The sequence below is a fragment of the Pteronotus mesoamericanus genome, unplaced genomic scaffold, assembly GCF_021234165.1.
Source record: "Pteronotus mesoamericanus isolate MK-2021 breed Mesoamerican mustached bat unplaced genomic scaffold, CSHL_Meso_final scaffold_533, whole genome shotgun sequence".
Taxonomy (NCBI): Eukaryota; Metazoa; Chordata; class Mammalia; order Chiroptera; family Mormoopidae; genus Pteronotus; species Pteronotus mesoamericanus.
The window spans coordinates 2,864,781-2,892,764 of record NW_026555320.1 but is presented as its reverse complement, the minus strand read 5'-3'; the positions used below and the strand labels follow the sequence as shown (position 1 = coordinate 2,892,764).

Below are 27,984 nucleotides of genomic sequence, written 5' to 3'. Positions count from 1 at the left end.
GGGCAGCTACAAAACTAGACCGGTTTATTGCCGAGAATGGGAGAGCGGGAGCCGCCTTAGGGATTAAGGCCACAGCCCCGTCCCTGGGCTCTGCCGGAACGAGGGACGTGGGAGGCTGGGCTCCCCGCCCCAGACTGTGCAAAAAGTGCTGTGAGGCCCTTAGGGCCAGTGCCGGGACTCCGGGCTGCCCCTCTGCCGGCGAGGGGCGGGACTTCCGGGAGTGACACCGCCCACGAATCCCTGAGCTGGCCGGGGGTGGCGCTCCGCGCACCCCCGGGTGCCGGCCGACTGTTTCGCCGACTTCTGGGCGGGGCCCCGCGGGCGGAGCATGCGTAAGGGCGGGGCCGGGTGTCAGCGCGCCTCTTCGGGTTTGTACTCAGTCTCTCCAGAGGATACCTGCGAGATGCGCCGCGAGGACCGCCACAGCTTCCGCGCGAACTGGCTGCTGCGCACCTGGGGGGAGGAAGAGCGGAGTGGGCTCAGCCAGGACCAGCACTCCGCGCCCCACTGGTGGCCCACCTTGCCTTTAGCCTCACCTCGGAGGGCTGCCCGGCGCCCACCACGATAAGCTTGCCGTCCTCCAGACCCACAAGCACGTGGCTGCACTCCTTCGTCACAGCCAGGCTGCGGATGGGCACCTTCATGGGCAGGGGAGGCGCAGCTGGGAGCAGTCTGGAGCGGGGAGGGAGGGAGGGGATACAGGAACTTAAAACTACAAGGCAGCTCGACATCCAGCAGACTCGTCATTCTCCTATATACCCCGCCTACCCTCATTTGAAGGATGGTTCAATTGAAATCTTGATACAGGAAGTGATCTCCCACAGGTGTGTGGCTAAGGCAAGCCAAGGGCAAGATCTCCCCATTGACAGGACTTGCAGGAAGTACCCACAGGTGTGCAAAGAGGGTGGGGGGTCCACCTCCTAGTACCCTCTGCCAATGACCACCACCCTGAGGAACCACGAACCCATAAATAGTGGGGCTCACTTGTTCAGGCGGAGGATGTGCAGGGCACACTGGGCTGTGCCCAGCAGAACAAAGTCCTCTGTCACTGCCAGGGCTGTGGGCTGCTCTACCAGGGACAGTGAAGCCCGCAACTTCCCATTCACTGAGTACAGGTGCAAGGAGTAGGTGACCTGGAAGAAGCAGGAGGTGTCAGCAAGGACAGAATCCCAAGCACCCCTGTCCTGACTGGGTGCCCCTTTCCCATACCTGAGCCCCGAGACGTTCCCGCGCTGAGCTCTGGACCACGATCTGGCCCTCAGATCCCAGTGCCAGGTGGGACACGGGTCCAGGCAACATGGCCCCCGGGGGCCGAAGTGCAGCCACAAACTGGCCACGGCGTACAGTGTGGATGATCACAGTTCCATCCTGTAGGAAGGCAGCTTAGGATGCTGGGCAGGGGTCTCTGGGTTCCAGGGACAGTGCCCAGCAAACGGCCTCCCCTAACACAGGCATATACCCACCTCGGATCCAGACACAGCCATGTCCAGTTCAGTGCTGATGGCCACACAGCTCACTGCAGCCTCGTGCCCATATAGGACCTGCATAGGCTTCGATGCCAGCCCCACAGAGAGACCATCCTGTGGGAAGCCAAGGCTGGCTCAGGACTGGGGGCATCCCATTATCCTGGCCCTTAAATGAGAAGGCTAAGGCTCAGGAGAGTGAGGGCACTGTGTGAAGCCAGAGAGCTGGAGGGTGGTGGGGCCCCGGACTTGCTCGCAGTAGTGGATGGAAGGGGAAGAGAGGAGGGCAGGACTGGAAGCCTATTGAGGGGCAGGTGGGCTGTGGGTCTGGACTACGGGAGCCCCACGAAGCTGCCCACCCAGCATACCTCCTGCAGGAGCTGCCACACCATGCACGTGGTGTCCCGGGAGCCTGAGATGAGGTAGATGCCACAGGTGTCCAGTGCAAGACAGGTCACTATGTCTGTGTGGGGAAGGGAAGGTCCAAGGAGAACAGAGCAGTCGCACCTTTCCTGGCCAGCCTCAGAACCCGAGCCCGACCTGCACCTCCCCTAGCTCCCAGGCTGCTCGTACCAAGGTGGCGGCTGATCTGGTTCAACAGCTTGCCCCGGGGTAGTGCGGTCACCCGAAGGCTGCCATCCCAGTGGCCACCGCTGAACAGCAGCTTTCCATCGGGGGTCACTGCCAGGGCTTGCCCACTCACGCCACTGTCGGACATCCACGGGCCACTCAGCAGTCGCTGCATCCTGACCCAGTGAAGGGGATGACAGGTGAGGCCAGGCCACACAGGATACCGAGGCCCTCAGAGACCTTGGCTAGACCCAGCCGCGGGCCTGCATTCTGATTGGATGACCCTGCCCAAAGAGCCTCTATCTTACTTGTTGGAGTCTTTGATAAAGCTGAAGTAGTTGCTTATGTTACGGTCATAGGGCAACCAGCTGTGAGTGCCCAGCAGCCCATTGGCACTCACGGTCACCTGCAAACAAGAGGGGCAGAGGCAGGTTTGGGGTAGAGTTGGAGAGGGGATGGAGCTGGATGGGGTCCTGCCCAGCGCACTTACCAGCAGGTCTGGGGTCATGAAGGAGTGGAGCTGTCGGTGGGGAACCAGGGCCAGCACCAGGGGCACGCCGTCACTGATGGCCTGCGGGGTAGAGAGCAGGGCTGGCCACATGCAAGCAGACAGCCAGGGCCCCCATTATACTACCTCTTCCCTGGGGCACCACTCCTTTCTTTGCCCTCAGCCCCCAGGGGTCACTGGCTAGGTGTCAGAGGCGGAGGTCCCTCTGAGAAACATGCATGAGACCAGTGGGTCTTCAAGAGGGCATCTCAGAAAGTGAGTGAGGGCCCTGGCCGGTAGCTCAGCTGGTGGGAGCACCATCCCAATACACCGTTTTGGGTTCGATCCCTGGTCAGGGCATGTACAAGAACTGAATGCATTAATAAGTAGAATGACAAACTGCTGATATTCTCCCCCACCCGCAAATCAATAAATAAAAAAAGAAAGTGAGTGAGAAGCTGGGATGGACAAGGAAGATCCTTCCTGAGCCTCAAGCCTGGTCTCAACCTCGGTCTGCCTACCCCATCGCCCCATGTCCCCTCCCCATGCTGGAAGGAGAGGAGAGCCTAAAAAAGCAAGGCCCAGGGGGCATTCTGAGATATAGACAGGAAGGGGAGGGAGCATCTGAGCCAGGTGCCCTCCCTTGTGGTCTCGCTAAGGCTTTCAGAGATGGCTGCAATCAACACCTCGTCCCCGCCCTTGTGAAGAAGGTACCCCCGCAGCGCTCCCATAGTCCTCTCTCGTTCACTTCTTTTTCCAAGATGTCTTAATATCAATGATGTGGATTTAGGTTTTCCATCTGCCCCCAAAGGTTGGTAAGGACAACAGGGTGAAACTCTTTTCCTAGAGTAGGAAGTTAAGGCCCCATCTCTCACCTCCGCAAAGAAGGCCTTGAGCTGGTCCAGGTGCTGGAAGATGCTGGGTGAGTTAGTGTCCAGACGTGCCAGGCGCTGGGCTGCTTCCTCAGCGGAGAGCCGAGCTGGATGTGGCTCCTGTGAGTGAGCGGCCAGTTAGCACCATAGCGTGGGCATCCCTGACCACCATTCTCCAGGCTGGCCTTACCTTCAGCAGCTGACAGGGGGTCTGCCCAAAGTTGCTGATAATGCCCTCCAGAGCCTTCCGTTCCCGCTCATCTGCCACATGGTCCAGGTCCACAGCCCCTGCGCAGGCGGGCGGAGCAGTCAGGACTGCTGTGCCCTCTGCACTCACCCCTCCTTATCCGTGCCCAGCCACCCCCTGGAGCCCAGGGCACTGCCTACCCTCATAGGTGCAGTAATAGAAGACATTGAGAGCCTCCTCCGCAGCTGGCCCCCGCTGCTTGTAGCCAAAGATGAGATCAATCCACTTGTGCAGGTGGGCAGACACGTACTCTGACTCCTGGGGGTGGGGAGGGGCGGTCAGCCTAGGGACAGACAGCGGACCCCTAACCCTGGCTGCCCGGCTGTCTGTGTGCGCTCAGGTCCTCACCAGAGCCTGGCGGTGCTGCTGGATGAAGTCCTCGGGAGAGTTGGCCCACGGGGGCAGCACCACGTCGCCCACCTTCTCGTTGGTCAGCTGGAGGCAGCCCAGGTCAAAGCCTGGAACAGAGGCCTGCATCAGCTATCTTCACGTGCGCCCTGGCCACCCTGGCCCATGTCCCCGTCCCCATGCCAGCTCCTACCGTTCTGGTTCTCCAGGAAGTCAGGGAAGTAGAAGAACTCGGGGATGAGCTCCTTCACATCGGCCAGGCTGTCCAGGCGGGCCTGCCAGGCTGCTGCCACCGAGTGGAACTGCCGGTCAGAGCAGTCAAAGCTGGGGGAGGGGCAAGGGCCCAAGTGAGGTGGGGAGAATGGGGATAAGGAGGGAGAAGGTAGGGCAGGGAAAAGAAGGGCAGAGAGGCAGAGGGCCCAGGGTGTCTCTTCCCCTCATCTGCGGGCCTCCCCGCACCAGCTGCCATCTGCCCGCCACCCCCTGGGCCGCACCGGCCGCTCTGCAGCTGGACATGCAGGGAGGTGAAGGGTTCCATGCGGATGAGGTAGTGCATCACACCCGCTGCGTTGGAGTAGTGGGTGCCATAGTGGAACTTGTCAATGGTGCCCGCTGGGTCCTCAAAGCTCTCGTACCTGGAGTCACAGTTTAGGCACAGTCGGCAAAAGTGCCCTCTCCTCGCCCATCCCAGCCTCCAAGCCCGGCCCTGCCCACATGCTCACTTCTCCCTCACGAGCTGGGCATGCTTGGGGTTCACCACACCGATGGGCTTGGACAGGTCCCGGAAGACAGCTGGGTTGCTGAGGTCCAGGGTTGGGGACACGTAGTCCTGTAGGACCCAGGGGAACTGGCCACCCACCCGGGCAAGAGCTGCATGAGGGTCCTGATGGCCTACCTGCCCACTCTGCCCTGCCCTCACCCTCGGGAAGATGGGCAGAGCCCACAGGTGGGGACCCATCCCTTGGAGGGGCCACAGGGGAGCAGGACAGACTGTCTGGGACAGGGTTCCTTTCAGGGAAAACAGAGGCCAGGAGGGGACAAGAGTGGGGTTGGGTGTGTGTGAGGGTGGCAGGGGACACAGGCCAAGTCTTAGGCAGCAGTGACAGAGCTCAGGGCCTAGCCCCCAGATCGGTGCCTACACTTGGCCGAACCAGGGCTGGCAGACCAGAGGGGCAGGCCAAGGTACGGAGCGGGCTCTCACCACAGGGTACTGAGACAAGTCGTTGTAGGTCCGCCCCGCAATCGTGTTGAGCTGCATCAGGTACTCAAAGTTGGAGATCTCCCGCTGCACCCATTTCTGCGGGGCAGAGGCAGGTAAGAGGTGAGCCAGCTGGGCTGTCCAGCACGCCTCCCAACCACAGGGCCCTGGCCTCGCCCGCCCCTCACACTGCAGGGTCCTCACCTGGGTGAGGCCTGAGGCCCGCAGCATCTCCTGGGGGGAGCGGCTGCTGAGGTAGCCTTGGGCCGGAGGTCTCAGGCGCAGGAGCCACTTGTATACCTGGTTCCGTATCTGGGTGTGGGGTGGGATGGGGCAAGGTTGAGGCCTGGGGGCCTGGCAGGGAGATGAGCCTGCGGTCCCACCCACCTTGCACGGGAAGTTGAGGAAGTAGTTGGCCTGATCAATAAAGAAGAGCTCGAGTGCTGAGCGGCGCAGGTTGAAACGCCGGAGGTGGACCTCACGTAGCTGGGCCAGCGGGCGCCGGAAATCGTGGCCAATGCCTGCGGGGGTGGATGGCAGGTGTAGGACTCACTTGACCGGGCCCCACCTGACCACAGCGCCCCCCCACCCCGCCATCCCTCCAGCCTGCTTCATCAGAACGCACCCTCCTCCGTTTCCACGCGCTCAGGGCTACCATCGTAGAAGTATATGTGCTGCGTGGTGACTTCCAGCAGTCCTGGGACCACAGCCACTATTGTGACCAGTTGGCATTCAGCGGACAGCACCAACTTCTCATGCTGCTCGTCCAGCTCCACGGCCTCCATCCTGGGGGTCAGCACCAGCTTCAGGCTCTAGACTCTGGGACCCCCCTCCCTATAAGCCCAAGGAGCACACTCTCCGAGTGCCATCGAGTCAGAGGGGAGGAAGGAGCTGCTCAGGGTCCAGACTGGCCCCAGGTCCTGCCCCTGGGTTTCTGAATGTTTTGCCAGGGCACCAGCTCATGTTCCCAGCTTTCCCTCACCCAGCCCCCGCCACTCCCAAGGGCCCCTGCCTAGCTCTGGGGTGCCTAGCCATGAAAGAGCAACTTCAGTTGTGTTTGCTCTCTCCAATCCTCCACTGTCCCTTCAGGGTGTTGAGCCCTGCCACAGAAGAGGGAATGCATGCAGGGGCCAACCCCCCAGAGCAGGCACGCACCTGCGGAGCAGACCCCTGGCCTGCCGCCCTGACTCACAGTGTCTCCAACGAAGCCAGCTCATCCTCGCCCAGCTGGTCTTCCTGCAGCTCCTCGGGGAGGGTGCTGACTTTGGCCTCTTTGGTCACTGCTAGAGGCAGCGAGGCCTCCTCGGTGGGTGTCAGGGGGGCCTCACCTGCAATGGACCCAAGGGTGTTCAGCCAGAACGAGGCAGGACAGCATATGAGGTTGGGTGGACCTGACTCAGCACACCCCCTTACCTAGGTTGTCTCGGAGGGCACTGGCTTCCAAGTGAGAGTTGAAGTGATGGTTGGGCACCAGCTTCAAACGCATTCGTGAGTACGTCTCGGCACTGGACATCTTCCACCGGGGTGTGGGTGGGTCCCTGCAGATATGTTCCAGGTGATGCCTCCCAGGCCTCACCCCAAACACAAACTGGTTCCCCAGGCTCCTCCCATACTCCTGAGCCACGCCCCTGCCCCATGCCATACCCACCTCAGGGCCCAGGCCCCGCAGGGGCTGGAGAGCTGACGCCACAGAGCCCCCCAGTGCAGCAGGACCATGGAGTGCTGCGCTGCCTGCTGCTTCTGCACCGAGCCATAGCGCAGCCCCTCCAGGCGCGCCCGCCGCTGCACAGGTTCCAGCACCAGCTCCTGGGGGGTGGGGGAGTGCAGCAATGGGTGAGTCCCGGGGGCTGCTTCCTGTCCTGCGCGTCAGGGGTCTGCCACCCCAGGGGCACACCTGGAAGTCCTGATGACTTTGTGCCCGCTCCCGCTGGCGCCGCTGCCCACTGCTCATGAGTGTGTCATAGCAGGAGTTCCAGAAGCCTGACATGAGATCGTGGCTCTTAGCATAGGTGTCCATTTCGAACTGGGACATGGTGGGCTGCACCTGGAGGATTGGCCCAAGAAAGGATGTCAGCCCTTGATGTGGGCTTCCAGCCCACACTTCTCTTCCTATGCCCCCACCTCCAGACACCTGCTTGTCGATGAAGTGACGCCACTCAGGTGTGATGCAAAAGTCCTGGAAGTCCTCGAAGAAGGTGGGGCTGCCGTTGGTGGGTGGAAGGGAAGGCAGCCCCGACTGCAGCCCCAGGGGTTCGTAGGCACGGTCTAGCAGCGTGCGCACCAGTGGCACCAGCCATGAGCAGCGCTCAGTAGACGCAGCAGCTGTAGTTGGGGACTCCTTGTCCTCGGTAGGCAACTTGCAGGGGGAGGTGTTAAGCGCTCGTGCCAGCACAGCCTCCAGTTTGGAGAGCACATAGCAGGCCTCCTCCCGGCGCATGGGCAGTGCGGTCTGCAGCAGTGAGTGCAGCCTCACATGGGCCTGGGCGTGCTGCTGGGGGCGAAAGTAAAGTGTGCGTGGCACCCAGCCACTCCCCAAGCTCCCTACACCCGCCCATCCCCTCCCCCACAACCACCCTGTGTTCACCTGTGGGTCTTCCAGCAGGATGTAGCCAAGCACGAGGTGCAGGCCAATCTGTGCCATCTCTCGGAGATCCGCTGTGCCATTGGCCAGGTGTGGCCAGGCTCCCAGGCGATCAAGCAGGCTGCACACACCTTCAAAGAGCTGCCACACAACATATTCTCAGCAGCCATCACCAGGTGAGGCCAGAAGCCCAGCGGGAGGGAACAAGGTAAGGCTTGGGAGGGGGGCCAGGTCAGGTTTGTACACACATGTAAGACCATGCCCACAGACACCTGTGCCAACCCACCCAGGACTGCTGCACACATGTACTCATCCCCCCAGGCCTGCAGGCTCAGGTGAGCACGTGTGGTCACAGGGCTCACACCCCTGAGCTGCCGCACCTTCTCACTCCACAGCTTCTGGTTGCCATGGCCCTCAGCGCACAGGAAGTCCTGCAGCAGGCGCAGCAGCCAAAGCACCTGCTGGGTGAGGCTGGCCAGGACCCCAGCATGCGCCTCTTTGATGTCGGCCAGGGCTGACTCCAGCATCATCTCCAGGAGGCTGGGGACGGGCAGGGGGGACTCAGGCGTCTGCCTCGCCCTCAGGCTTCCGGGAGGCCCCCGCCCTGTTGAGATGCCTCCTCACCTGTGCTTGATGCTGTCTGGTGGGCGTATGAGCGTGGCTGAGGCCCCCAGCTGGGTGAGCACGGAGAAAACCTGGCCACGTTCCCGCCAAGCAGCCTCGTCACTGCCTTCCACGCCCCGCCACGTCACCAAGAACAGCACGTTGGTGAGCAGGTTGCACAGCTCCTCCTCAGGGGTCTGCTGTGGGCACAGATGGGTGGTGTGAGGGGTGGGCTGGGGATACTGGGGGTCAGGCTGACCCCCCATGATCCCTGTTCAGCACCCCTTGCCCACCACGAGTAAGGACAAAAGGAGACAGAGCATTCAGCCAACCGACGGCTGGCTCCGAGGCCTGGAAGAAATGGCAGAGCGGCCTCAGCCACTGCCTGGATTCCAGGGAGAATCCTGGGGTTTCAGTGACTCCCGAGGTGGGGTCAGGTAGCTCACAAAATTATACCTGGGTCCTCACAGGCCTTAGGAACTGTCCTGGAATTCTCTGGAAGAATGTCATAGAACAAGCAGAGGCCCACTCCCGAAACCCAAAAGCACCAGGCAGGACCCTCAGAGCCGTCCACAGGCCCTGTGACGTCTCTGCCCTCTTCTGGGACCCCCCCCCCCCCGCCGGCAGTGGCAGCCCTGATGTCAGACAGGGCTACACCTGGAGAAAGGCTATGCTGTCTTACTGTCTGCCTCGTGTCCCCGAGGTATCCTCCCTCAGTGCCACGCAGTTGCGGCGGGGGGCCCGTCCCACCTGAGGGTTGCTGGTGTTGGAGATGTCATCCCCACTGACGGTGGGCTCGGGGAGGCTGCCGTCTTCCAGCACGTTGGACAGACTGGAGCTGAGGCGGCCACGGGCGGCAGGGAAGGGCCGGGGCCCGTCCAGTGGGGAAGGCGTGCCAGGCTGGCTGGCTGGAGTAAGAGTCCCGCTGCTGCCGCCACCGCCAGCAGTGTTGCCTGAGCCCACACTGGACCGTTCCAGGCCCAGGTCAAAGGGCACGGAGAATGGGGAGAGAGCTTGGTAAAAGGCATCAGGGTCAGGGCAGGGGGCCTCTGGGGGCAGGAAGACATCCGAAGGTTCAGGTGACTCAGAGGGTGGCTTGGATAAGGCTGGCTCTGGGGAGGCGGGCGGCTCTGGGGGAAAGGGCAGGGGACTGCCCGCTGTGGCAGCCTCCTGCACGTACAGCCGGGTCAGGACATCCTGCCAGCCGGTCTGTCGGGCCAGCAGCCGCACGAGGTCGGGCTGTCCGTAGATGAGGTGGAAGAGCTGCGGGCCAGGGCACAGCAAGTGAGGGGCTGGTCCCAGAGATCTGCTCCCAGACCCCCGTCCTGGGGCCTTTGCAGGGGACACGTCCAGAGACCCCTCACCGCTGGCAGACAAAGTGAGTCTTCTGGGTAGAACCCCCCACCCCCACCAGAGCTTTCAGCTCCCACACTCACCTGGCGACAGATGTACAGACGGACGCTGAGGTCAGCCTGGAGGGACAGCTGCACCAGAGCCATCAGATCTGAGAGGTTCAGGCAATCTGGAAGGTGGCCAGATGGGGCCTGAGGGACTGACCCCAGCAGGGGCCGCACTCCCCTGCGGGCTCGGCCTCAGTCCCTGTACCAGCGCCTTCTCTCCCGCCCTCGCCCTGGGTCCGTGTCACCCTCCACCTGGCCTTTGGGTCCCAACCAGGTTGTACCTGTCCCCAGGAACAGCCTGTAGAGGTCCTGGCAGAGCTGAAGGGAGACTGCCCCTTCCGGCAGGCAGGCGACAAGCCCCTGGAGGCCACACTCTCGCAGCCGGAGCCGCTGGCGGCTCCGCTCAGGCAAGCGCTCGTTCTGCTGCAGTCTGCACAGGATCTGTGTACGTGTTGGGGGGCGGTGTCACCACGGGAACAGGTTCCCGTAGGAGGGGTAGCCACCACGCAGGTGTGTGGTTCCAAGAAAGGCTTGCGAAGGCAGCTCCCTCTGCCAGCCCCGGGCCTGCCTCGCCTCCCTGGGCCTCCAGCAGGGGCTGCGGCCAGTGGGATGCCGGGGTCGGGTGGGCGGCGTGTACCTTGCAGACTCGGTAGGACAGCGCAGGCCGTGACCGTGGCTGCACTAGCAGTGCCAGCAACACCTCCAGGTTCCCCGGCCCCAGCAGGAACAGAGCCAGGGGCTCCTGTGCTGACGAGCCATGCAGCAGCGCCAGCAGCATGTCCAGGACGCCCGCCACCTTGAGGAGACAAAGGCTCACACTGGGCTGGGCCTCCCCACGCGGTCCACACTCCACCCCGCCACCAAGCCTCCTCGTCACCAAGCCCCAGCCTACCTGGCCATCATCGCCCGGAGCTGCCAGAAAGTTCAGCACGACCTGCATGTCATCAGCTGGGGAGCTCCGAACCAGGAACTCCCGCGCCAGGCCCAGGAGTAAATTCTGCACCGTGCGCAGGTCGTCGGCCGCTAGAGGGCGCTCCCGCTGTGGGCTGGACCAGTCCCAGCAGGCACGCAGAGCACAGAGACACAGAGGGGAGAGAACACGGAGAGTGGGCAGGTGAGCTGGCGGACTGAACTGCCCCGCCCCCAAGGCCAGACCCTTGGCCACCTGCGCCCCCTTCACCGGCCTCACCTGTAGTGGGTACGTAGGGCATCGAGGATGAACTGAACACCGTACTTCTTCCGCAGCTTCTGTCTGTGCTCGCGGACTATGCTGGACATGTACTGGATGTGGCCTGAATTGGCATCAGCATAGGGCTCAGGCCACTGGGGCAAGCCAGGCCCTTTCCAATCCTCCTACCAGACACCTCCAGGGAGGGTCATGTTCCTCTCAGATGCCCCAGAGCAAGTGTGTTCCCTCAGATCACCCAGAGCGAGGTTATAACTTCTTAGAGCCTCCACCACTCCGCTTCCTGGCAGTGCCCCTTCCCCCAAGTCCCCACACCTACCAAGGTGCACAGCAAAGTCGCTGAAGGTCCAGAGGTGAAAGTTGAACAGCAAGTGCTGGTAGAGCAGGTATAGCAGGGGTCCACTGCCCTCAGCTGCCACCTGCTCCATCAGCAGCTGGGCAGACATGAGCACATTCATGTCCATGGCCCAGCTGGGGACCTGGAGGGGAAGGTGCTGCGGTGAGAGCTCAGGCCCTGTTCGCCAGCTGTAGAGCCCCCCGGCTTCCACCCTGCCTGGCACAGGCGGACGGACACGAGCTCCCTGCCTGCTCAGAGCCCCTCAGTAGCTGCCTCCTGGCTCTGAAGTGCATGCCCTCCAGCCTGCGGTGCAGTGCCCTGTCCCAGCCTGTGCTAGCACTTCCCCCAGACCCTCAGCCAAACCCTGCCCAGACCTTCAAAGCCCCACTCCAATGCTACCTTTCCCAGGAGGCTCTCCCTGACTAACAGCATCTTGGTCCCCCAACCCAGCCCTTTGGTCAGACAGGGCAGCCCTCTCCCCACCTCCCCTGGCAGGCCCACCTTGCGCAGGAGGGCCCCGATGATGGCAGGCCCCTGGCACTGCACCAGGCTCTCCTGGTTCACAGCATGGCCCTGCAGCAAGTTCCGCAGCATCAGCAGAAAGGCAGCTACTGCGTTCTTCTCCATCCGCTCCTCTGCCGGTCACCAGGAAGGGGACAGATGTGTGTCAAGGGCCTGCCAGTGGCCGCAGAGACCTCAGGCATACCAGCACCCCCGCCCTGCAACCCGGTCATGCCAAGATTTCCTCCCCACAACCGAGGCACCAGGGACGCCAACCTGGGGACTTGCCCAGTGGGAGAAGCAGGCCATGGCTGTTGTGGCCAGAGGTCAGTTCAGGCCCCACAAGGTCATATGTTTCAGCCGGACCCGCCTCGGCCGCTTGGGGCTGTGCAGCCACTCGCTCTAGCAGGGGCAGCAGGGCGCCCATGCCTCCCACGCAGTTCACCACATCCTAGGGGCAGGGGCCGGCCGTGAGAGGCGGCTCTCCGCCATTCCCTGACCTGCTCCCCCGAGCATGCCCTCCAGTCTGGGAACCTGGGTCCAGGAAGCTTTGCTCTCTTGAACCCAGGTCTCCTAAAAACCTCCCAGGCCCCAGCCATGTGGCTCAGCTGGTTCGAGTGTCCTCCGGATACACCAAGGTTGTGGGTGAGACCTCCGGTCAGGGCACGTACACAAAGCAACCAGTGAATACGTAAGTAGAACAACAAATCAATGTTTCTCTCCCCCACCCTTTCTTTCTCTAATATTAATAAAATATATGAATAAAAGGACCTCCCAGTTCACAGGGCCCCTGGACACACATGTGCCCATGCTCACGCTTCCTGCACGCACCACCCACACGCATACACGCACCTTCACGTCCCAGGTCTCCACTGTGTAGCCCGTCAGGCGGCCATCCAGCCCATGGCCTGGGGACAGGTCCAGGCAGATGTTGTTCTTACAGGCCTGGGGGCATGTGGTGAGCGGGCAGTGAGCATCAGTGGGAGGAGGGGGCAGCAGACAGGGGAAGCCAGGGGGAGGCAGCAGGGTTGAGCCAATGGCTCCCCCCATACCTGAGGTGAGTAATGGAGGAGCAGCTTGGTGCTGAGTTCATGCAGTTCACTCTCGGGCTTGAAGGGCGCCGTCTCATTGGGCCCTGGGGGTTGGCAGGGGCCTTCAGACCTGGCTGAACCCCTGGCCAAACCCCATCCACAGCCCTGAGCAGAGGGCCCCCAGGGATGCCTTCTTCCCCTGGACCCCTAGTTTCTGGCCTGGGCATTTTATAGGCCCCAGCCACCTGACTCCCGGACACGGCAGGGGATGGGCTGCTTACCCAGGGCGCACAGGACCTTCAGGGCCTCCGCCTGCAGGGCTTCATGGAAGATGGCCACGGCCCCCAGCTCGCCCTCCAGGGACGTGGGGCTGCCCCACCGAGTGTCCTGCGTGCCTGCAAGGGTGGAGCTGATGCTGCCCTCCTGCAGGGGGGCCATCGGCCCCGACCCCCAGCCAAGCTCTGTGGTGGCCGGGACTGACTGGGAGCGGACGAGGGAGGGGTGAGTGTGAGCCAGGGCAGCGGGGACCGGTGGCGCAGGCAGCCCCATGGTGGTAGTCGTTGTGCGGTGCCCAGCAGAGCCGATACAGCAAGAGGAGAAAGGCTGTGGGGCCGGGGTTGGGGGAGTGGTCAGGTCACAGCAAAGCCTGGGGCTCCGTCTACATCCAGTTCCTCAGTGACCCTCACGGCCGCACAGACCCAAGAGACTGAAGTCTGAGGCCTGGGGAGGGGGAACACCGGGGCTCCAGACCCCACCTGTCCACGTCCCCACCCACCCACCCAGAGCCTCCCTGGACCCTGCCTGGCGCACCTCACTGAGGGAGGGGCAGCGGAGGGGTGCAGCCTTGGCCAGAACGCCGTCTTTGTAGACATGCACCAGGTTCTGGCTGAAAAGCCGGCGCCCGGGCACATGGACGATGGTCACACAGTGCTAGATTAGAAGCCACCGCGTCAGGCTGTGGGTTCAAGCTTGGCGCCCCTTCCACCCCCCGGGGCCCCATGAGGATGGAGGCTCACCCAGGCAGAGTCGGCAAAGGGCACTTCAGGCAAGCTCACGGTCAAGTACTCCTTCCGCGTGCACACGGCCACCACCAAGGTCCCAGCCGCCGTGAAGAAGGCCTCAAACCCCGAGCCACTGCTGGTGAAGAAGCTGGGGACAGGCCAAGCCCGTTACACCTGCTGGTTCTCTCACTCGCCCGGCCACTCTGCCCTCTGGCACTCACCCACCTGTACAGCTGCTTCCGCTGGAGCAGCCGGGCCGGGGCCGGGGCAGGCGCTGCTGCCGTGGGGTGCAGACAGAGCCAGGCGTGGAAGGTGAAGCCGGTGCCTGGCCATCGCTGCACAGGGGGCACCATGATACCTGCCATGCTGGGCGTGAGGTCAAAGTAGTGGAGGGCGCGTGCAGGGCCCTGGTGCCGGGCCATGCCTGATAACGCGCGAATGATGGCCCCTGCGTGCCGGGCGTGCCCTGCCTCCGCTCCGCCAGGCCCCGAGTCCAGCCCCGGTGGGGGGCGAAGCAGGCGACGCAGCTCCAAGGGCCTCAGCGACACTCGGCCCAAGGCTTGCAGCAGCGCCAGCAGCTGCTCCTGGCAGCGGGCCCCCAGGGCTTCCCCCCTGCTGAGCGTCTCCAACAGGCAGCCCACCAGACCAGCCTGCACGCATGTGGCACGGCTGGCAGGGCCGCTGTCACAGAGCCACCAGAGGCGTTGTGCTAGGAAGAGCCTCAGCTCGGCTGTGGGCAGCGCCGGCAGCCACCGCATCAGCACCAGCACCGGCTGCTCGTTGCGGATCGGTGGCGGCGGATGTGCGCTGTGGTCGCCCTCCACGGCCTGTGGGGGAGAGTGTGGAGTAGTTCCTGGGCAGCTGGCGTGGAGCAGGCCACCTGCCAGTGATGGGGCCTGTTCTCTCAGCTTGCCTACAACGTGGCAAGGCAACCTGTGCTCCCCTATTCTGCTCACAGGTTGTGTCTGAGGCTCAGAAAGTCAGGGGCACACCGACGGCCGTCAGTACTAATGACAGCCCTTCAGGCCCATTCATCCCTGAACCTTGGCTTTTGGGCCAGGTTGGCCTTAAACCCCAACTTCGTGTCCTCAGGATAATCCTGTAACTTCCTAACATGCAGCCCAGCACCCTCACCCCAGTGACGCTGACACATGGTCAGCCACAGGTCACAGCATGACCTGGCCACAGTCAACCCAGTCCCCCAGGTGGAGAGCTGGCCTTCCGTGGGGGCCCTGACAGTCCTGGCTGCCCCCGGACCCCGAGGCAAGCCCCCACCCTCACCATGTTGAGCAGCTCCTGCAACAGCCGATGGGTGGGGGGGCCGTGGCTCTGAAGAACCTCGTGCAGGTGAGGGTAGCCAATGCGCTCCTTAAACACCTCCTGTGCAGGGTTGTGTGGGGAGAGAGTGAGCGCGGAGGCAGACCCAGGGCCAACTCACGCCCCACAGGAGCGTGGAGGGGGCGGCAGCTTCCAGGGCTCCCGCGCCTGGTCTGCCTCTGGGTCACTGAGCTGGCAGGGGCGTGGACTGTGGCAGGGGCACGGGGCCACCTCAGGATGCTGCAGGTGGTGGTCAGCCCACAAGCGTCCTTCCCCCACCCAGCCCTGACCCAGGATACAGGCTATCCAGGGCCGACGGACGACCATGCCACCCAGTGGCCTGAGCTGCACCTCTCCCGCTCACCTGCTCTCATGGCCACCCACCAGGCCGGTTCTGGGGCCCTGTGGTCAACTTAACTCCTACCCTACCCACCCCGCCCCCCCACTGCAGGCAGGCGGCAGCGTCCTCACCTTGGCTGACGGGGAGCCACTCATGATGCAGGTCAGCACTCTGACAACGTGGACGGCGATGGCATCGGTGTCCTGGTCCAGCACCTTGGGGCGGGGAGGGGCAGTCAGGGGAGGCAGGCGCCAGGGCATCGCAGCCGGCAGCACCCTGCAGCAGACGGAGTGCAGGGCCAGGAGCAGGTGTCCCAAGGCAGGTGGCCGGGCTGGCTGGGGGCCCTGGGAGTGCGGCAACCCTGCCTGGGCACCAGGCCCTCTGCTCCTTGCCTGCGCTGCGGTGCCCCTCATCCTGACCCGGGGGCCCTCTCTGAGCAGCTTGGCAGGACCCTCCGACAGTGAGGCCGGGGAAGGAACCAAGGCTGCAAAGGGCCCCGCTGGGGCAGGTCAACAGCGGCCCCTCTCGCCATCCCCATCTGATGGGCCGCGGGCTCCCCGTGCACCCATCCCCCCCCAAGCGAGACACACACGCGTGCAGGCAGGCTGGCAAGTGCCCCGTCACCGCTGTGATTGACAGGGGGTCGGGGAATCCAGGGACAATCAATCACAGGATGTTAGAACCAGGAGAACCTTCGAGACCTTTCAGTCCTGCCCAGCCCCTTGCCTGCTAGAGCCAGGTGGGGACACGGAAGCTCACCCCGGCCGAACCCGACAGTGCGGCTCACTCGCCTTGCTCTGCCCTGAGGGGGTGAGGGGCCAGGAGGGCTTGAACAGCTTTGGCCAGCGGGTGCCAGGCTGTGCCCTGGCTCCGCGGGCCCTTGGCTCCAGCTCTGCCTGACCCTCCAGGTGGCCTCAGGCTGCCTTCTTACTCTCTCCAGGCCTCAGTTTCCTCGTTTATAAAAACCAGGGGCCTCGCCCGCCATGTAGGTGAACGGACAAGCAGGCTCTCAGAAAACAGCCAAGTGCAACAGACACATGGGGCCGCCTTCTGAGGACGAAGCCAGGGTAGGGCTCCGGGGGCTGGGGCCCAGGCACTGACCCCCCCGAGAGAGGGTGCCCCATGCGGAGCCCAATGCCCTGAAGCTTCCTAGCTCCCATGGAAGGTGAGGCAGGGAGCACCTAAGGAGGGGATGAGAAGACGGAGACTCCCAGGGACCTGCGTTGGGCAGGTGCAAGGGTCCACGGGAAGAAGTGGCCCCACGTAGGGGCCCTCCTTTTGCGGGAATGACTGCAGCTAAATCCCTGCCTATCGCGGCCTCTGTTTCCCTTTCGTGAGACGGATGCAGGTGATTGGGTTTCGAAGGTTCCCTCCAGCCTGGCACAGCCAAAACCCAGCTCCCAACAGCAATACTAGGCAGGACACAGATCACGCCTGCCACGTTCCCTTAGATGGCATGGGGCACCCAGCCCCACCGCTAGGCCACACCAGGCCTTGCACCTGTCTGCACACCCCCTGCATGGAGCAGGAGAGGCCCGAAGAGGGAGCCCGGGGTGTGCACGCCCAGGGAGGTCAGTTTCTGAGCTGGGTGGCCCCAGGGTGGTACCTTCTGGACATCTGGCTCGGTCAGTAACCGGGTAGCCAGGTCACTGTCCCCCTCAGGGGGCGCCCGGGCCTGCAGGTATAGCTGTGGGGAAGGGGGAAGGCACGGGGTGGAGGCAGGGGGAGAGGGGGAGGAAGATGAGGGAGGGGCAGGGTTAGAGCAGGGCTGGGGGCAGCTGCCCGGCCTTGCCCCAGAGGGAAGGATGCGCCCTGGCCCCAGGCTGGGTGCCCCTCCAAGCCCTGGAGAGGCGGGGAAGCTGAGCTACCCATGCCCTGCTCAGGGGGACAGAGCCGGGTGGTTAAGCAGGCAGCAGGAGGCACTGCGTGCAAACCGCTGAGCCGTCCTCCTGCCCCTGCAAAGGGGAAACAAGGGGCCGGGGCAGCTCCTGGCCTTTCACAACAGCCCCTTCCTGTGGGGTACAGAGCCATCCTCAGCCCCTGACGCCCCCACCACACTGCAGGCCACCCCACCAGCCACGCTCCCCCAGCCCGGCGCGGCCCACGTTTGTTCAGCAGCATCTCAGTGCCCTCACATGGCCCCCCGGCCTCCGGTGTCTAGGCCCTCTGCCCACAACCCGAGCCCCGCCCACCTGGCTGTTCTGGATGAGGCGAATGAGATGCTCAAAGCAGTTGTTGCTGAGGAAGGTGGCCTGGAGCACCGGCCGGTCCTCGCAGGCCAGCATCACGGGGATGGCGTCTGTGGAGGGGCCAAGGGTCAGCCCTGCCCAATCCCCTCCTGGCAGTGCCTACAGTCAGCCTTAAACCTCCTTCCCAATATTGCTGAGTCCAGCCTTCCTATCGTCACTTGGGCCTTCACCTCCCAGCGCCACCTCCCCAAGAATCTGGGAGTTCACACCCACCGAGCATGCTGACCCGGAGGGTGACCAGGGCCTCTTCAGGGCCTGGGCGTGGCCCCGTTGGCCAGTCGGAGTTAAGGACGCGAAAGTAGCCCTCAAGCAGCGTGCGGAGCTCTGGCGCCCGGTGAGGCGTGCGGCTGGCGTGCAGGACGTGCACCGCGCCCACCAGTGCCGCCAGGGCCAGTGCCACCAGGCGGGAGTCCTGGGCCGACCCCCGGCCCCAGCCCTGCACCACATCCAGCAGGCCCTGCACGGAGCCGGTGCTCACGGCCACCTGCCCGTTCTCCTGCAGGCACGGAGAGGGATGGCGTTGGGCAAGGGGCGCACCCAGCAGAGGCCCTGGGACAGCCGCCCTCTGGCCCGCAGGCTCCTCCCAGCCTACCGTCCCTCCTGCGAGGACAGCGCCAAAGAGGTGGATGAGACGCAGCAGCAGTGTGGGAGGCAAGCGATCTGCATCCTGCAGGCTCTCTGGGTGGGGTGGGGTGGGCAGGACAGGGCAATGTCACCAAGCTTGTAGGGGCTGTGGATCCACAGGGGTCTCTGGAAGAGGTGGGAGCCTGGGGTGGGGGGCGGGGGCTGGGAGGCCCAAAACCCTTCTCTGGGGAGGTTAAAAGGAACATGGCCTTGCCCTGAGAGCCTGGCCAGCTCTGTAGATCCTCAAGCTCCAAAGCCGAGACCCTGAGGGGAGTACCTCCCGCCTCCACCCTGCTTCCCCATGGAAACTCGGGTTTTAGTTTCTCAGATGCAAATGTCCTGGTTCTTCGGCCCTGTGATGGTTGGAGCTTCCCCCAGTGACCTGCTCAGGGGACGCTGCTTGTGTCTAGCACACGTCTGCCCCCACCCCAACCTGTGCCCTTGCTGGGGACTTCTAGGGGCTTTCACAGCATCGCATGTGGGATGGAGAGAATGCCAGGCCACAGACTGAAACCCGGAGAGCAGAAAGGACAGGTCCTAGGTCACATGGGTGGGGTGGGGGTGGAGGGGCAAGAGCAGGGCCCGACTCTGGTGGGACGGGGTGGGAGGCCTAACAGGGGACAGGGCTTCAGAGGGGAGGCCCGGGAGCACAGCTGGCCTGTGAAGGGAGAGGGAACAGTGGGCGAAGGCCTGGCGGTGCGGTACCTCGTTGCATTTTAGGAATGAGAGGACAGGGCCATGTCTAGGGTGCAGGGAGCAAGTGGGGCTGGGCAGGAAGGCTGTGGGGAGGGGCAGGGTTTGATCCCGAGGGTGTCAGGCCACGACTGGGGCATTTATAGCAGCGGGAACTAAATCCAGTTTGTCCCTGGAAGAGTACTCAGCTAGTGGGAGAATGGAAGCAGGGGGGCTTCCCAGCTTGTTTTCCCTCCTAGAGCTGTTGCCCCTGCTCCAGAACCGGGCCAGCAGCTCCTTGGGACACCCAGAGACAACAAAACAGTTTTTGTCCCAATAGGCTACCGCCTTCCCAAGCCCAGCAGCCCGCATCAAAGCAGCGTCCAGCCCGGAGCCCACCGAACATCCTGGCCAGTCTCCATCCAATGATAGAAGAGAGGGGACCCAGGAGAAGAGGGTCCCCAGGGAGAACAGGTGGCCAGAGACATCCTGGGGGTGAGGTCCTCCAGGAAAGAGGGAGTAGGAAGTGGGGGGAACACCTAGTGGGGAGGGGAGGAGACTAGGTGGAGGCTACAGGAACAGAGGCATTGCACTGGGGAGTTTTACAATAGCCCAGGTCAGAGTGGGGCGCAAGTGGCTGGGGGAGACTCAGAGATGGGGGGGGAAACGGACGCCCCCACCTGATGCCAGGCCTTTGCTACGGCCCGGAGATTACTCGTTTTACCCAGGCGTGCCCTTTCTCTCCTCTGCCTGTGAACCCCCTCTGACTGGCAGGGTTCTCCCAGCCCCAGGAGCAGCCACCACTAAGGCAGTCCTGTCCTGTGTAAGGGATGGGAAACTGCGGGAAGGGGCTGAGGCTTGGGGGCGGAGCCAAGAGGGGGCGGGGCAGGGCCTGACCTTGGAAGAAGTCTCTGAAGTCACCAGGCAAAGCAGCAGGAGGGAACTTGTATTTGCTCTTCTCCTTGGCACTGATGACTTCCCTGGGGGCGGCGATGGGGTGGACAGCAGCGGGGTGAAGCCAGGCACTTCGCCCTTCCTCAGCCATCCTCTCCTCACCAGCCTGCACACAGCCCCCTCCTGCCTCCGCACCTTTGCGGCTGCCCGCCCCCTCCCCAGCCCCCTCAGGGTCCTCTGCTGGAGGGCCAGCCCTCACCCGCTGTGCTGGCGCCGCCAGGTCTGGTAGGGGTCAAAGAGGCCCTCGCTGAGGAGGAGGGCATGCAGGGCCACCTCCTCCAGCTTGGGGCGCTGGCCCTCCTGCGGCACCGGGGATCCTTTCAGCTGTCGGAGGGGGGAGTGGGGAGAAGGTGGGAGGGGGTTAGCCAGGCAGTGACTACCACCTGCCATCCCGCCAGGTAGAGGACACCTCACCTTGGCCACCAACCGAGTCAGCAGGGCCAGCACGCGGGGCACCAGCACCCGGCCCCAGCCTGCCTCCACATTGTCCGGATTCCTGGGGAGTGAAGGTCACAGAAATACGCCAGTGCCCACAGTTTCATGCTCGCCCCGCCTTGGAGAGGACACGGGGACCCACCTGCAGAGGACAATGAAGAGCTTGAGCAGCAGCAGCGTTTGCTCCAGGTCCCTCTCGTCCAGCTGCTCGGCCAGCTCCTGCAGCGGGTCCAGTGGCAGCAGCGGCACCTCTGCACTGGCCTCTTCTGGCCTGTGGGGACAGAGGTCACTGAGGCGCTGAGGACCCCTCCATCTCCCCTCCCTCCATGGAGCTGGCCCCGGCCTCACCTGCGTGGCTCCAGAGACGATAGTGAGATGCTCTTCTCGAAGGCACCTACAAAGGCTTCCAGCCATCGCTGCAGGCAACCCGGGTCCTTCTGCACGTTTGGGGCAACGGGGTGGAGACAGAAGGGGTGCAGTGATTGTGGGGGCACAAGGGGATGGAGACAGAAGTGGAGAGTGAATGGGGACAAAGCAGTGGGGGTGAAGACAGGAGTGACAGATAGAGGTGGGGGCCGGGGGGAGCAGGAAGTTGGAAGGTCTGCATCGGAAGATTGCTGTACATATTGACCACTCTCCCAGGCCCCTCAACTGCTTTCCAGCCTCTTGTTCCCATCCCCTCTAATCTTTGGGGACCCAGGCAGGCCTGGCATAGGCAGGGGAGGGGCTTAAGTGTGTACACACTGGTGCCAGGGCTGAAGGTCTTCCACCCACCAGCCAATCCTGACCCAAAGCCTTGGACTGGGCTCTCGCCAGCCACCTTCTCCCAGCTCAGCAGCCACCGCATCCAGGAAACCTTCCCAGGCTGTGGGTCCCAGGGTGCATTTGCTCTATTAGCCAGACAGACCCATGCATACACACATCCCCCGCCTACACATCCCCCGCCTGTACAAGAACGAGAACGATGTCCTACCTCACCCTGGGAAGCTCCGCCCACCCTGGCTGGTTACCTGGACCCCAGGCCCCAGAGCTGGTTCCATGGGCAAAAGGGGCAGAGGCTGAGCCCGAGTCTGGGTGCCGCCAGGGAAAATTGGGTGTGAACGGGAAATGTCCCCTCCCGCCCCAGCCGGGCAGGAAGCGCAGAGTCACGGTGGGGGAGGAGGGCCGCTTCCTCCCGGCAGACCGCAGGGATGTTGGGGGGGCCCAGGGCACCCAAGGCCCAGCAAGAGAAGCTGTGAGGGACCTAGCCCAGCACCAGCGGTGGCACCTAGAGTGCAGAGGGGCAGGGTCACACTGCTCTGCCAGGGAGCTCAAGGACCTGAGACTAGTTTTACCGGCATGAGATGCGGGCCTGGGGTCGGGGCAGGCCGATCTAGGCCCAGGCCTGACTCCTACCGCGGCAGTGCCCTGCACTGAAGGCACCAGGAGCGCCCTGAGCGGGGCTGAGGGTGGGCGGCTGTGGCTGTCTGCCAGGGGGACAGGGACCACCGAGCTGCCTGGTGCCGTCGTGTTCCTAGACCTGCCCGCCCTCGCCCAGGCCTGACATCAGCCCTGGCTGGCCCCGTGTCACCTCATGACCCAGACTCTGCCCCAAATCCTTCATCCCCGCCTCTAACCACCTCACTGGGGAGTTTGCAACGGGGCAGCACACAGAAATTCCTGAAGCGGCATCGAGTGTACCTCTGGTGCTCTTCAGTTATCACCGCTGTCCCATCAGCTGGTCACCCACCCTATCACGAGCTGGAGGGCAAGTCCACAGCCTCCCCTGCCCACGACTGAAGCCCCACGTGGGTGGTGCCCTCCGCATCACCAGCTTAGGTGCCCTGCTCACTGGATGCCCCAGCGCAAAGGTGTGTCACTCACTGTCCCATGCCCACAGGTCTGCACGCACTTTGCTCTCCAAGTTTCCTCTGCCTACGTGATCCCATCAGGACCTGAGCCTTTCCTGAGACCCTCCCCTGTCCGGTGCTTCAGAGGCCGGGGCTGCCCAGCGGCATGTGGTTGAGGGCCCAGGCTCTGGAGTCCAGGCCTGGTTCACACCCTCGCTAGCTTGTTGCTTAACACTGACTTGTCTCTTTGCACTGCAGCTGCCTCTTTAAAACCCATCTGTTTGCTTAGCTGGTAAAGGCCCTCCCACTACACCTGCCCAGCACGTGGTCAGGCCGGTGGGCGCTCACCCCCAAACCCAGGGGCCCTGCCTTCCCAGGCCCCTGGCATTGCAGGGTAACACTCGTGATCTCCCATCCATCTCCGCGAGTGACAGAGGAGTGGCTACTCCCCGGCGGCTGTCCTAGGCACGGTGAATGGGATTTTCTCGCTGGGCCCCAGGAACGAGCTGGGACCGGGCAGGGAAAGGAGATCTGAGCTGCCCGAATGGAAGCGAGCACCTCATCTCCTGGAAGACACAGGCAGATCTGGGATAGGAAGGGGCCTTATCTGCATGCCCTGTTTCAGGCCTGGGGGTCTCCCCACTCAGCATCGGTGGGTGGGGAGGGGGCTGATGGCAATGCCAAGGTGAAGATGGCTTTTGACTACACCAGGAGCGGATGTCAGACTTGGAGGACCTCAGACCACGGAATGAAGCAGGGAGACGGAGACGTTGCAGTGGCCAGGACAAATGAGGACAGTGGTCCAAGTGCCCAGGTGGCTGGACCAGTTTCTCCCCCTTACTCGGGGAGGGGGTCTTGAGAGGGGTAGACCTTCTGGTCTCCATAACACCTTTGTCCTATCACTGTGGAAACCAGGAATTTCCTTCGAGGGTCCCAGAGTAAGAGACCTTGTTTCCATGGGGACCCCACAATTCCACATCAGCTCCCCAGTTGCCATAACGACTCCAGAGGCTGAACTCCCCCAACCCCGGGTTCAGCTTCTCTCCCTAAACACTTCAGTCTCGCCCGCTTCAGTTGCCGCGGTAGTGAGGCTGGGAGGAGGAAACCCTGGTTGCCCCAGCAGGGTATGGAGGGCGCCTGAGCTACTCCACCTTCCTTTTCCCCATTATAAGAGGGCAAACTGGGGCACAGGAAGGCATATGACCCAGCTAAGGTCCCCGAGGGAGCCGAGGGCCTGACCGAGTTTCCATGAGGTCACCAGCCAGGGGTGAGGAGCCAGGGAGGGGTGGGCAGAGCAAGGTCAATTCCAGCTTTGATCTGACCTCCCTAGAACCCTGAGTCCTCAATGGCAAAACTGGACAGTTCAACCTGGGCTCCCCCCCGGGAACCCGAAAGTCTGTTCTATCCTGCCCTTTTAGATATTGAGTGCTCATCAGCTCTGGTGCCTCGGGGCTCCTTTTCACTGGGGGCCCTTGGAGGGACACCACTGCTCCAGTGGAAAAGGGGCCTCTCATTTGCACGTTATTTTGTCTAATCTTTACATGCTGCCCTATGGCCAGCCTGTGGGGTGCCATCCCCAGTCCCCTTACCCTCTCGCCCCCTTCCCAGGCCCTCCCTGGGGAAGCCCTGGGGGGCTGAGTCCTCTGGATATGCCCCCACCTGTCCCCAGCCCTCCCCCTGACTCCACTATCACTTTTTGCTCCCGCTGTTTGTCTCCTCTGGTGTGGCTCCCTTGATCGGTCACCGCTGTGGCTCTCTCCTCTGTCCAGCCATTCAGCTGAACCCAGGGACCACCTCCTAAACGTGAGGTGCTGGGGAACCACAGTATAGCAGCACAATAAGGGTTACAAGGGGGACACCCAGGGCCAAGGTTCTGCTTGGTTTGGGGAAGTGGGAGGAGGTTCCACGTGGAGGAAACAGCCTGTGCGGACCCACCTGAGGCTTCCTGCCCGTGGGCTAGGCCTTTCCCGGGTAAGGGAGCACAGGGTAAAGGCCAGGCAAGAGCTCCGCTGGACTCTGCCCCAAAGTTGTCTGGTGACCTTGGTATGACCCTGCCTTAGTTTCCCCATGAAGGCCCCAAGGGACTCAGACCGAATGATGTGGCCCTCTTCCCTCCCTCCCCCAGCCCCTTCCTCCACGGGCGGCCCCAGCTGAGCAGGGCCCACAGGGTAGAGGTAGGGGGTCTAAATCTGGGACCTGTGAGGGGAAAGGAAGAACAGAAGGGGGTGACTCCCTAGGGCGGGCCAAGACCCACAACTGGGGAAACAGGTTTGCCAGCTGATGTCAGCTCTCACTTCTGCAGGGAGGGGCAAAGGTGTTGGGGGAGCCTTCTGGCTGGGTGGACAGACAGCTCAGGGGTCTCTTAATACCTTTATCAGTTCAACCCTTTTCCTTTTCTTATCCCCTTCCCCCAAGTACACACACACTTGGTCCCTAGAAGGGCCCCAAGTGACACAGCCACTGTTCCCTTACGGGGAGCCAGCACAGAGGGGTGGGGACAGTGTTCCGGGAGCAGGAGCAGCACCGAGTGGGCAGGAAGGCCGTGCAGAGCTTCCTCTCCCCAGGCGGCCTGGCCCCGCCTGGCTCCCAGGCCACACTCACATCCTGGATTTGTTTGCCAGGCCCCAGGCTACCCCCTGCCTGTCCAGGCATCGGACTAGAACCGGCCAGAATGTGCCCCCTACCCACCCCCTGAGGTGAGGAGCTGGGGGGCGGGAGAACCTGCACAGATAGGCGCTAAACACCTGAGGGAATAGGGGGCTGACCACTTGCAGAGGTCATCTAGAAGCAGTAGCGGACGCACCCTGTCCCAGCAGCATGCCACCCAGCCTGGCGATCCATCGTTAACATCCTTCAGACCTGGTCACAGGTGAAGAAACTGAGGACCATGGACCTGCTCATGGCCACAGGGGCAATCAGAGGCATGAGGGCCAGGGGCAAGATTTCCTTCTGGATCTTTTGCTCCTTTACAAAGACCAAACCTTGGAGATGGAGACAGAGTCTGGGGTGAGGGAACCCAATGGGGCCAGGGAAGCAGGAGCCTTCTCCAGTCTGGACCAGCCATACTGGCTACCCCTCTGCAGGGCACAGGCCACTCCTAAGGTCGGGGCTGTACCAAATTTACGGATGGGAAGCTCAGAGATGTAAAGAGCTTGTCTGGGTCACACCAGAGAAAGACTCTACTCCATATACTGCCTCCTGCCAGGGGCCTGGACCTCTCCCTGCCTGAGTGGGCCCAAGAAGCTGTGGCCCTTATGGCCTGGATTCCACGTCCCTGGGGCCCCAGACATGGCCTGTAGTCCTGGGAGAGCGGGACAGCCTCCTCACAGAGGGCCAGCTGATCTGAGCATGAACTCCCTCCCACCCCCCGCCAGTGACAAGATCAGGGGCACACAATAGTTCATTGTGCCCAGGGCGCACCTGAGCCAGGAGCATGATGCCAAGCAGGTGCAGGGAGGGAGGCTGGTGCAGGGCTAAGGGGAGGGGACATTATCCTGGTATTACTCCCTGCTGTGGACGCAGAAGAAAAGTGGGGGCTTATGTGCACGAGACACAGAGTTCTGGGGACACCATTTTTCTCAGCTCTGATGGACACCTCAGTCAGTCATTCTTCACCTTCTGAGGCCACTTGAGGCAGCCTCTGAGACAAGGCGGGGAGCTCAGGAGGAAAGGGCTTCCCTCCATCCCTTTGGAACATTCCTGCGAGCTCTCCCCCCTACCGCCACGCTCTGCATCTAAGGCAAATCTTTTCCTCGGCCAGGACGCAGGGCCGCTTGGGGTCAGACAGAACCTCATCGCTGCCGGTTCTCTGGGGAAGGGGTGGTGGCAGAGTTGACTCAAGTCTACTCGCAGTAGGGACGCTTCCACTGCATACCCCCAGCTTACTCAGACTCTAGGGCCCTGGCCACCCAAGGGGGCCACACCCACAGGTGGAGCAAGGCCCAAAGCAAACTAAGCCTCTCTGCTCCTCCCGACCATGCCAATCTTGCATTTTGTTTCCGGTCCTCAGTTTCCCCATCTGTAAAAAGTGAAAGTGCCGGGTCGTCTTGGTCCAAGCCCTACTCCTCCGGCACGACTGAGGCTACGCGGTCCCCATCCAAGAGGTTCTTATGAGGTGCGCGCTCGCGAGGGTAGTCCCCCAGGTGTAAGTCCCAGTGGCACCGGAGGGTCCGGGGTGCACGCGTGTGTGCGGAGCCCGAGCACGCCCAGCGCGCGCGCATCTACACGGTCCCGGCGGCGCGGGGCGCAGGTGCAGCTGGCGCGGGACACGCGGAGCTAGGGGCACGGCGGACGCGGGGCGGGGCAGCCTCACCTGTGTGGAGTACAGCAGCCACAACTCGTAGAGCCGCTCCGAGGCGGCCATGGCCCGGCCCGGCTCCGGCCCTGCTGCGCGCCACCTGCCGCCGCCGCCTCCTCCGCGCCGCCCGCCGGTTGCCCTCGGCCAGGCCCATGGGCGGAGGGCGTCACTCCGGGGCGGAGCGGCGCGGTACTACTGGGGTAAGTAGTACTGGCCCCCGCCGCTCTGAGCCACCCAGATCTGCACGCCCCTCCTCCCGACCGACCGCCGCCCGGCTTCCTGCACTTAGCTGCCTCCACCGCCGCCCCGCCCCTCCTGGGACCGTGCAAAGGGCGGGGAGCTGGGCGGAAGGAGGTGCCTGGGGCCGTGGAGGGCGCCCCATAGCCCCGCCCTCCGCAGTCCGCCCCCTGCCAGTGTCTTGGAAAGGGCAAATCTGAGCGCTGACGGGTGGCAGGGTCAGGGATTCCAGACTTGTTCTGGGCCCAGATACGCCTAGGACACTGCCCGTCTGGCTGGAATTGCCACCATTCGTGCAAGGGAAAGGCTCGCAGGGTGAGGGGAAGGGGCTGCGGGCCGTGGGTAGTGCCCAGGGTCCTTCAACAAGTAATGATAACATTAAGCGTGACGACCACTTGTAGAGCTTACCACGTGGCAGGTGCTGTTCTAAGCGCTTTATGAAAAAGGCCGAAGCCATACTTTTTTGCGTCTACTGTTTGTGGAGCAGGATGGGGATCAGAGGACAGCAGGGCACGCCTGAAATAACTTCTGGGAGGAGCAGTGCCCTCCATCTGTCGGGCAGATCCCTGGGAGATTTAGCCAGTCCTTGGCGGTGCTCTCCTCCAGGAAGCTTTCCTAGATGCTCTAGAGAAAGCACCCCGCCCCGCTCCAGGGTTCAGCACTTACTTCACATCTTTTGTTTTCTTTAACCTTAAGAGGTTAAAGGCAAGAGAGTGCCTCATGCCTTTGTTTTACAGAAGGAGAAACCGATTCCCAGATGGGCCATATTAGGACTACCTGGGCAGCTAGGGACGGCCTGGACAGGGACAGAAGCCTGACTAACTCTTAGCTGGGCTGCTGCCACCATGACCCCGAGCCTTCTTTCTTTGGACCCACCTTTCCAGCTGGCCTGGGACGTGAGGGGACCCCCTGGTGTTGGGCAGGGGTCAGGTCCTTTGTTGGCGCTGGGGAGAAGTTTGTGGGCCTCAGAGAGGTGGTAGGGCTTGACCAGTTGTAGGACTTGACCAGCCTGGAGCCCCCCAGACCTTGGGAAGACAGACTTTGTCCCCATCCCCATTCTGTTCTGTCCTTCTGGCTTCTTAGGCAACCCTTCCACTCTGGCCTTTTCTCCTGCCCCATCCATCCTACCACTGAGCTGACATTTCCTAAGTATCTGCTGCATTTATACCAGGCCCCAGCAGGTTACCCACCTGATGCAGGGGATA

At 62.9% G+C, this 27,984-nt stretch overlaps 1 protein-coding gene across 1 annotated transcript; it reads right to left on the bottom strand.

The window, feature by feature from the left end:
* Positions 1 to 4: 4 nt before the first annotated feature.
* On the bottom strand, positions 5 to 26,763 carry NBEAL2 (neurobeachin like 2). The gene is made up of 54 exons (XM_054594730.1): positions 26,558 to 26,763; positions 20,765 to 20,853; positions 20,559 to 20,687; positions 20,396 to 20,477; positions 20,181 to 20,305; positions 19,925 to 20,007; positions 18,324 to 18,409; positions 17,945 to 18,227; positions 17,675 to 17,781; positions 17,089 to 17,169; positions 15,614 to 15,697; positions 15,107 to 15,205; positions 14,051 to 14,652; positions 13,841 to 13,973; positions 13,635 to 13,754; positions 13,106 to 13,427; positions 12,846 to 12,928; positions 12,646 to 12,738; positions 12,070 to 12,244; positions 11,794 to 11,927; positions 11,275 to 11,434; positions 10,959 to 11,061; positions 10,662 to 10,815; positions 10,407 to 10,565; positions 10,051 to 10,210; positions 9,806 to 9,891; positions 9,120 to 9,632; positions 8,391 to 8,569; positions 8,147 to 8,306; positions 7,770 to 7,907; positions 7,317 to 7,676; positions 7,080 to 7,229; positions 6,834 to 6,991; positions 6,599 to 6,723; positions 6,378 to 6,513; positions 5,811 to 5,971; positions 5,390 to 5,706; positions 5,189 to 5,284; positions 4,710 to 4,834; positions 4,482 to 4,622; positions 4,181 to 4,311; positions 3,988 to 4,097; positions 3,780 to 3,897; positions 3,583 to 3,680; positions 3,396 to 3,512; positions 2,524 to 2,604; positions 2,342 to 2,439; positions 2,037 to 2,209; positions 1,832 to 1,926; positions 1,464 to 1,580; positions 1,210 to 1,368; positions 985 to 1,133; positions 537 to 672; positions 5 to 453 (listed from the first exon to the last, which is right to left on the bottom strand). Exons 1-54 carry the CDS (start codon positions 26,606 to 26,608, stop codon positions 352 to 354), a joined length of 8,226 nt encoding a protein of 2,741 aa, XP_054450705.1. The 5' UTR covers positions 26,609 to 26,763; the 3' UTR covers positions 5 to 351.
* Between the last annotated feature and the right edge of the window lie 1,221 nt (positions 26,764 to 27,984).

Excerpts from the sequence above, each read along its gene's own strand:
- NBEAL2 (XM_054594730.1), bottom strand. The coding sequence starts at position 26,608 with ATGGCCGCCTCGGAGCGGCTCTACGAGTTGTGGCTGCTGTACTCCACA. Across the intron at positions 5,972-6,377 it reads CTGGCTTCGTTGGAGACACT|GATGGAGGCCGTGGAGCTGG; the intron begins GTGAGTCAGGGC and ends GCTGACCCCCAG. Across the intron at positions 3,513-3,582 it reads CCCCCTGTCAGCTGCTGAAG|GAGCCACATCCAGCTCGGCT; the intron begins GTAAGGCCAGCC and ends GCTCACTCACAG.